At 38.7% G+C, this 9,433-nt stretch overlaps 1 protein-coding gene across 1 annotated transcript; it reads left to right on the top strand.

Annotated features, from left to right (window-relative positions):
• The first annotated feature begins 208 nt into the window (after positions 1-208).
• Positions 209-7,345, top strand: rom1 (retinal outer segment membrane protein 1). Its single transcript, XM_015384658.1, has 5 exons — positions 209-358; positions 3,186-3,428; positions 3,958-4,145; positions 4,611-4,857; positions 6,895-7,345. The coding sequence occupies exons 1-5, from the start codon at positions 209-211 to the stop codon at positions 7,150-7,152; spliced, it is 1,086 nt and encodes a 361-aa protein (XP_015240144.1). The 3' UTR covers positions 7,153-7,345.
• Positions 7,346-9,433: the final 2,088 nt, after the last annotated feature.

Below are 9,433 nucleotides of genomic sequence, written 5' to 3'. Positions count from 1 at the left end.
CTGCTTATCCTCTCCACCTGGAACAACTTAGATGAGCTCAACCTGCTTATAACTCACCAAACAACAAGGCCTCCAGCATTAACTGAATATTCCAGCTGCACAGTTTGTCAACTCTCTCTCTTAAACTCAGCTTTTCATCACATCTGGATACACTACTTGTCTCATTGTATTCCCTTTCATTGCACTGATCATTGCATGGTAGTGAGCCATGGCAGTGCTGAAGATGAAGTTCACCCAGCAGAGGCGGGTGCGACTTGCCCAGGGACTCTGGCTGCTCTCCTGGCTAGCAGTGACGTGTGGGGCCTTCATTTTTTCCCTGGGGGTTTATATCAAGATAGAGCTGCTTCGTAGAGATGAGGTAGAGCAACCTTTAAACTCACATGGATGATGAAGCACGCACTAGACACCTAAAAAATAACAAATCTGTTCATTCAAAGTCAGACATATATGCGACTGTATGCTCAGACAAATGCCTTGGAGCATTGTTATTTACCCCGGCAGTTATGTAGTCGCTTATCTATCCTCTAAATGTAAACTTTGCTTAATCCTTCAACAACAAAGCAGACAAAATACAAGTGTCAACACGCGCAGTCATGCATACAATGTTATACGGTGCGTGGCATGCTGAGGAGCTTCTTTTAAACCTCAGCGATTCTCTTCCATAATCATTACCTTGCAGAGTGTATTGACTGGCAATGTGGCCTGCAGGTAGAGGTTACAGCCTCTGCTAGGGTTGTGTATTTGTTCAAGCCAGCCAGTCACTGCATGTAATTGACCAATATTGGATTTTGGAAAAGATGGAATCATTAAGATCCAGACCACTGCACAGGAAAGCTAAACGCATGAGCACAGGATATTGATTGATCTCCTTGAGAATAATCGAATTATTTAAACCTCAATGTGACCGAGGGGATGAAGAATTTGAAGAGTAGTGTCAGAAAGATGGAGGATTTACAAGATTTACTCTCTTTAATTAGAGAAAAACTTTATTTTTTTGCTGCTTTTAATTGTTAATTAAAGTGATGATGACTCAGGCAATCTATATAATCCATTCGGCTGTTATTAATCAGACACTACACCTGGTGGCATAAATGCTGAGTGATGTAGTCAAAAGAATGCAAACTTGCCTTTTACAGAATAAATTTAAATGTTTGGGAATTTTGTTAAAGATTTTTTGTAAGGCTCTAGTTGCTTTTATTTTGTTATTTTTGAAACCATGTAGACAGGAAAGTGGGTTGCAAGAGAGGAAGGAGAGGACTGGGATTCAAACCTGCATCAGCCAGTATTTGGGTCATGCACTCTACCCCCAAAGCATAGCAGCACCTACTGTAAATGTTTTTAAAAAAATCTGTTTTATGACTAGCATGGTATTATAATGGAGGTGGATAAATATCATCCACTAAAATCATTTAATTTTGTATTTGTGCATGTCAGTCTGTAAAAAGACGTCTTTTACCTTGGAAACAAATCCTACCAAAACGCTTTAAATTCAATATTAGCCTTTGGTTTAAAGTTCAATTTCAACAGTAAGGCTGATATGTTTGTAGGATTTCTGTTACGAATACATCTATAAACTTAGTAAAAGTTAACAATTGTAAAGAACAATGATTGAGAGAGTTACAAAAATGTTTTTTGTGTTACAAGCTTATCCCTGCCGGGGTTGTGAAGGGTGCTGGTGTCTATCTCCAGCTGTCTACGGGCGAGAGGCGGGGCACAACCTGGATAGGTCACCAGTCTATTGCAGGGAAACATAGAGACAAACAACCATTTAAGCAAATTTAAGGAGAATTTAGAGAACCCAGCTGTCATGTTTTTGGACTGTGGGAGGAAGCTGGAGTACCTGGAGAGAACCCATGCATGCACAGGGAGAACATGCTAACTCCAACTTTAAGTGATTTAGCAAAAAGCCTAATGCTAGAGTTAAACTAGCTGGCAAGATTGGCCTTCATACTGATCCCAAGGTAGACCCTTTGGATGAATGACAGCAGGAAAAAGTTGACATTCTACCTTAAAATTTCTTAACTACAACTCTTATAACTTATGCCTCAATGACATTATTTTTACATTATTTTTACTACAGACCTGATGGACCAATATCGACTTAATAATGTAACGGTTGAAATACTCAAGTTAAAGGAATATACATTTCTAAAAAGTACATTGTAAAAACCAATTGGTGCATATTAAACGTATTTCCAACTTTCATAGCCTTTAGCTATGGATAAATTTAGGTACAAATTTGTTGTAATGATTGACACATATTAAAAAGTTTGTTGAAGTGTTTATGCCACTTTAAAATGTAATTTAGGTAAAGTTCAGCCTGTCCAACTCCAGTCCTGTTGTGCTGCATGTTTAAGATGTGTCCATGCTCTGAATATTTTGTAAATCAGCAGAGGTGTGCAAATTAGGCACTTATTTAATTCAGGTATACTTAATCAATAATAATTAAGCATTATCTAAAACTTACAGGACGCCAGTCTTTGAGGACCATTGAATTAAGCTGTTGAGTTATAACAGTTTGTTTTATTCGTACTGGATTTATTTAAAAATTATTCAAAGACCATTTATATCTATCACCATTAAAATTGGTCTGTGACCGATCAACCAATGTTTTTTTTGGCAGTGAGGAAGCACAAATGCGTTATCACTGATGTAATAATTGTTACATCAATAGAAATTGTGTTAAGAAATATGAAGGAATGTGTAAAAAAAAATAGCAAAGATCACAATTTAAAAAAGAAAAAGTAAAGTTTATTTTTCAAACAACATAAAGGTCTATTATTACAGCAACAAGACATCTTCTAAAAATGTCCTAAACTTTTATACCATAATTAGTTTTAAATGTTAACATAAGCCAAATCAGTTTGGCCTTACAACGGATATTGAGCCATGTAAAGGAATCGTTACCTTTCTCAGTTGGCTAAACACAACCTTTTATTATTCAGCTCAGAATAGCTGACATCTGGGAAAAGCAGTATGATACATTCATTATTCCAAGTCTGTTTAAAGTTGAGCTAAAAGTTAATTAAATGTACAGATAGAACGACCTTTGAATAATTAATAAAGCACATCTATCAAACTTCCTCACAACCATTAAATACGACTAATTAGATTATCCAATACAATTAAAAAAGGAAGGAAATCACAAGGTGATATCAATAACTGACTTTTCTCCACTTTTTGAGGTGATGGAGAACAAAGAGATCCATTGTGTACCCAACCTCCTAATGATGGTGGGTCTGGCCTCCATCGGCGCCAACTGGGTTGCCAGTCGAGTGTGTCAGGACTCCCTGGATGCCAGCCGCTTCCCGCGCTGGAAGGTGCTGTTGCTGCTCTGGTTTGCCGTGGCTGCGCTGCTGTGCTGCCTGCTTCTTACTGTGGTGATCCTCAGTTATGCCCTACAGGGGCGGCTGGAAGAGTCGCTGAAGGTAAGAAGAAAGTCATGGAAATTGGGTATTGATCCCAGCAGGTCAAAGGTAAAATGGCTAACAATGTGGCCTTAATAGATCTAATGAATTAGCTGGTCTGAATACAAGATGAAGATAGTAGAGTTTAAAGCTATATAGAGAGACATTTCTGGATAAAAAAAAATGAAAAGAAAATTAAAAGTAGGAAAGATGGAAAAAGCTTAATGTTGCTTCTAACTCCAAGCAAAGGAAAGATAACATTCTGACAGTTAAAGGCTAGGAACAGAAGTAAGATTTATTTTTATTGCAGGCTATATTATTATTTATCAAACCTTGTCCTTGAGGCCCACTCGCCTCCATACTTTAGATGTATTTCTGCTTCAACACATCTCATTCAAATGCTTACATTCCCTCCTCAAGAGCATGTAATAAAATGCTCTAGGGGCTTGTTACTAACCTGTTCATTTAAGCCAGATTTCAGTCATTTTGACAGAACGTATTATATAACTCTAAAATCTATTTTCACAAACTAAATATTTTTTTTATTCAGGTTGGGCTGAGGAACGGCATCCGGTTCTACAAGGACACGGACGTCCCTGGCCGCTGCTTTCAAAAGGAGACCATTGATCGCCTCCAGATGGAGTTTCGCTGCTGCGGAAACAACAACTTCAAGGACTGGTTCGAGGTTCAGTGGGTCAGCAACCGATACCTGGATTTCACTTCCCAGGAAGTAAAGGAGTGAGTAAACAGCAGCAGGAACACAACCTTGATACGGGATGAAGTGAAATGAGATCAAAAGCAGATAAACTAAAGCGATGCTGGGTGTGAGAGAGAGAAGGCAGCTGTGTTAGTGACAGATGAACAGACTTCATAATCCAAAAAGGTCAAACTATATCTTACAGAGAGAGGGGGTGATGTTTAGTGAAGAAGCGGAGGTGATTTAAAAATAGATCTGGCCTTTAGGTTTTGAAAAGGGAGACAGAGGTTGAAGCATGAGATGACTGATTTGTCAAAGATTAAATAAGGGAAAAGGAATGAGTAAATAGAGAGGTTATGACTCTATGACACTTTCATTGATGTGCTCTTCACCTCTCACTGAGCCGAATCTCAGGCTTTTAGCTGTCCTGAACTAAACTTTACTCATATCTCCTCTCACATTTAACCCTTTTCTGCTTCTTCCCCATTTCCGTCCATTGCCTACAGCCGTATCCGGAGTAATGTGGATGGTCGTTACCTGTTGGATGGCGTTCCTTTTAGCTGCTGCAACCCAGCCTCCCCGCGTCCTTGCCTGCAGCGACACCTGACAGATAGCAGGGCCCACTACAACTACGAATACCAATCAGAGGAGCTCAACCTGTACAGCCGTGGCTGCAGACAGGCCTTGACTGACTACTACATGAGTTTGATGAACTCAACCGGTCCTGGCGTGCTGTCAGTCATCCTAATCCAGGTGGGGAAAAAGACTGAACAATTTAATAGGCCTGCAAAGTTTTCTAGAAAAGTAAATAAGTAAGATGGGGCAAAGCACATTAGTAGTATGGGTATTTATATTTAAAATTGCGTAAGACGATGAATTCAAGTAAGATAAGTGGACCAAAAGAAATGATCACAGGGGTCTAGAACCCAACAAAATTGGTATGGTCCGACTACCTGTTCAATAAATGTTGTATAAGAGAAGGTACAGAGTAACCTCAGTTATAACAGTATTTATTAAAATGATAAAGGCCTTTCATCAGATCTCATTTTTAAAACTGACTCAGTCCAACGATATAAGATATATGCCTATCATTACTTGAATGAGCATATTGATAAGTCTAGGCTTAGATTTGTCAATCTTAGCCAAACGTTTGTCTACAGTGACCAAAGTCAGGTGACCCATGTCGGTGTCAGTTGTCCTGTGACCAATATCAGGTCAAGAGGACATGTCAGGTGGGAAATGATACATGTCAGCTGGACACTCACCAATGTCAGAGGGAAAATAGCCAATGTCAGGTGGACCTTAACCCATGTCAGGGGGAAGGCAATCATGTATCATGTGACTAGTTTTAATATACAGTTAAAAACAACTGCACAGTCCTTGGTGACAGAAACATGAAAACAAAACAGAATTTATTTTGCCTTCGCTTCTTCTGACGCAAAGCCTCCCATGACAACTGAAACAGAAAAAAAACATCACAGACAAACCAGCTCCTCTCATTCCACCAAATACACTTCGTTTTGTAAAGCCCCAGTGTTGATGTCACATTCTATTTTTAAGCTCTAAACGCTCAAACAGGAAGCAGATGCACAGCCACACACTGCCCACAGCTGATCACGCAATCCATTCCTATAAATGCCGAGGCTAAGATTGGCTGTCTTTTGTCTCCTTCATATTGACAGATGGCCGTCAAGTTATGGAGGCATCCACTTTGTTTATTGTCTTGCTCCATATTGCCAACAGCTGGCTGAAAAAGAGGAAAAGGGAGCATGATATAAAATGTGATGAGCAGCATTTGTGTTTGAGGGTAAATGTTTTAGCAAAACTGAAGCCATAAAAAACAGAGTATGTTAGATTTCCCTTCAGTGTTACTACTTTTTATTCTTTTAAAAATTTCTTACAGACAAAGATCTAGAGACTTGATTTTAGGACGTTGAAGATGTTGAGATGTTTATCCCCTTTTACCCTGATACTCCTACATTAAGCACAGTAGTTACATATTGTGAATATAGACAGTCTGTTTTTAAAGTAATACCAATTTAAAGAATATAAGAAACAGCTTTATGAAGATAAAACCCAAAAACAAGAGTCCTTTGTAATAAGATTGAAGAGAAGTGGAAGCACACTATTTAAACTCAGATCAGTCAAACTCTCCTGCTATTTATAAAGTTACTGCAGAGATCTGCAGCTCAGATAAACGATTCTGTCAGTAGGACAATTAGTAATCTTGCACTTTACCCTACAAGTGTTTATAAAAGAGGAACTAAAAGAAAGGCATTTCTGAAAGAAAGAAGTCTTTGCAGTTACTCACTAAGCCAAGGATGGGACCTCTGCAGAGAGGTAGAACAATGTGCTCTGGTGAGATAAGACAACATGTGAATTTGGCCGGTATGCAACATAGCCTTTAACCCTGAATACGCAATCCCCATTGTGAAAACATGGTGGTGTCAGAATCATGGTAAGGCCTCAGCAGGGGTGGGATGAGTTATGAGAAGATGTGTAACTTTAGAATAAAACATTTTAAAGAATGCTAAAGACCTAAGCCTGTATAGGAGGTTCACCTCTCACTAAGATGGTGACATAAATACACAAAATACTTTGGTTGAAAGCAGCCAAAGTCCAAGTTTAAAAAAATCTCAAGCCTTAAAAATGTCCATTGATCTCTCTTCATTAATTTTACACATAAAATATATTCATTTTCTTCTTTAAATGTTTGCACGTCTTTGTTTGTTTAGTTATTCTCTATTTGCAATGTAAAGCTATCTGACTATTTAAATTTTCCTCTTTCAGATCTCTGTGCTCCTGAGCATGCGCTACCTGCAGACAGCTGTGGAAGGGGCCATGGCTCTAGAGTCACCAGAGGGTGAAAGTGAGGGCTACATCCTGGAGAAGGGCGTGAAGGAAACCTACGCCGACATGAAAGCAAAGGCTGTCGAGCTCTTAAAATTCGCTCAAGTTGATCCAGCTTCAGATGGTGAAGGGGGTGAGGAGGGGGAAAAAGAAGCTGATGCTACGGAAAAAGCCGCCACTCCAACTCCAGCCAGCTAGAACAGGCAAAAAAAGAAATCAAAGTGAGATAAGAAGGAAGAGAGGGAGGGTGTGTGTCAATGTTTTCTCTATTTATTTCCATTTTTGGTTGTGTGACTTGGGTGGAAGCAGGAGGAACACCTGTTTTAAAACAGGCTGGATTTGTGATCCATCTTTAAAGCAGCTGCAGCTCCCATGAACATGACCAGAACACATAGACACAAAGAAAACAGAAACAAACAAAACAAATCACTGTGCAGGACTCCACGAACCATCAGAGAATCCGTGCAGGAAGTTGTGTAGTTCTTTTTCTTTTTTTTTTTTTTTTTAGAAGAGATTCAAATTTTATTCAGGTGTAGCATAAGCATGGAAAAAAATATCTGACATGATTTCAGGAAAATTTGGGAAAGTTACTCTCTTAAAACTCAGGTTTATCCCATGTGCATTGTATTATTCATCTCTCCGCTGTAGCGTTTGTACCGCACTGCAATGAAATGCTTAGGAACCTGTTAAACTGGCACAAGAATATTATATTAAAGGTAGAAGTTTTTAACTGCTTTGTAGTGTCTGCTTCCTTTTGTACATGTAAAACAACTGAGGTGTTATGGGTTATATCAGTTCAGCAGCCAGAGGTGGATTAAGTGTGAGTGCGTGATTATATTGTATGTGTGAGTGTGATGGCCTATATGAAGCTGTTATCGCATCTATTCTGGCTGCCCTGAAACAATCTGATAATCCCAGCATTGTTAATCCCAGAAGTGCTGCACAAGCGGTAACCAACAACCCCCCTGGCAGCACGCAGGAACGTACACCTTTACACAGAGGCTGCTGGAGCACACCAATGAAATGTGTTGGGATGTTATTTCAGAAACTTGATATGGGCTTTTAAAAGGCTTTTTCATCCGAACGTATCGCAGTGGTTTGTCCTATAGCTGCAGGTTTACCCCATGTGTGCACAATCTTCTGAAATAAAATTTATATCACAGAATAAGTTCAATGAATGTCTTATTTTGATTCCCTTCAAATGGATGAATATAACTTCCATATATATATATATATATATATATATATATATATATGCAGTCAAATTTACTTTGGAATACCTAAGAAAGTTATGCTGCAAACAATCTTCCCAAACAAGTATGTAGCAGCAGTTGAAAGGAAAGAAACATCCAGCAGAATCAGAATGGCTTGTAGCATTGCGCAAATATTTTTATTTGATTAATATTAATAATGATCATAATTGGAAATTATGGTCAATAATTTCAATCAAAATTAATCCAAAACAAAAATCTACTTTAGATAACTCTGATTACAGCTATCAGCCTTTAGTGATTACATTTAACAATATAGCTTATCAATTAACAACTGTCAACAATTTTTAAGTAAATGTGGATATTTATACCTGTTAAGCTGGATTTTAATCTATCACTAGTAGATGTAAAAACATTTTATCTATAAAAAGCTAACAAAGCTGAAGGGGAGCTAGCTTTGATCAGCAAAACAACAAATGAGGGGAAAAACAAACAAAATCTTCGTGAACGAGAGTCTCAGTTCATTCAACAAATGCATACAAATGTTATACAAGCAGTGTCAGCTTAGTGATTCAATTCAGGCCACATAATGAAAGATCCGAAAAAGGTCAAGCAAAGTCCTTCTGGAGCAAATATCATCACTAAAACCCATAGGCCTGCCCAGGCATGGTTAAAAGTAGCAAAGAAAAGAAAAGCAAAGTAGTTTCCCTATTTGGTCAAAATAAAGGCAGCAGCATCCCGGAACAGCTTCGTCTGAGAGGCATGCTGATGCATGCAGACTCAAAGCTTAAACAAGCCTCTTCCAAAAAAATTATTAAGAAGTGGTAGATGAGCGTCTTTGATCAACAAAAGTGCAGCGCCTCAAAGTTTATCGTGTCTTTTCAAAAACCGGTGCTTCAGTTGAGAGTTATTTACATTCTCACAGCAGCAGCTGCAGAGAGAGGCTCCTTCTGCTCCTACCTCCTAACCCTTCACCTTTGGTTGGGTCAACAGTAAGAACACTATCTAGGGTAGGAAAGGAACTCCAGACTGCTGTGCTGAATCTCAACAGCCCTTTACCTTACAGATGTGATTAACTTAGGGCAAGGGTGGATTTAGGAAATTTGGAGCCAAGACAGGCAGGGGGCCCTCTGAATTGAGAAGACAGCACATAAAGCACACCCATTATACAGACACAGAAATTTTAATAGAATAGATATACATATTTGTTCTACGTTTTGTCCCTCTCCTCTTGTCCTTTTTCTTGTTGTTTTCCTCTATATGTTTTG

This window comes from Cyprinodon variegatus, unplaced genomic scaffold, assembly GCF_000732505.1.
Source record: "Cyprinodon variegatus isolate N-32 unplaced genomic scaffold, C_variegatus-1.0 Scaffold319, whole genome shotgun sequence".
NCBI lineage: Eukaryota > Metazoa > Chordata > Actinopteri > Cyprinodontiformes > Cyprinodontidae > Cyprinodon > Cyprinodon variegatus.
This window is presented reverse-complemented; position numbering and strand designations above follow the sequence as displayed.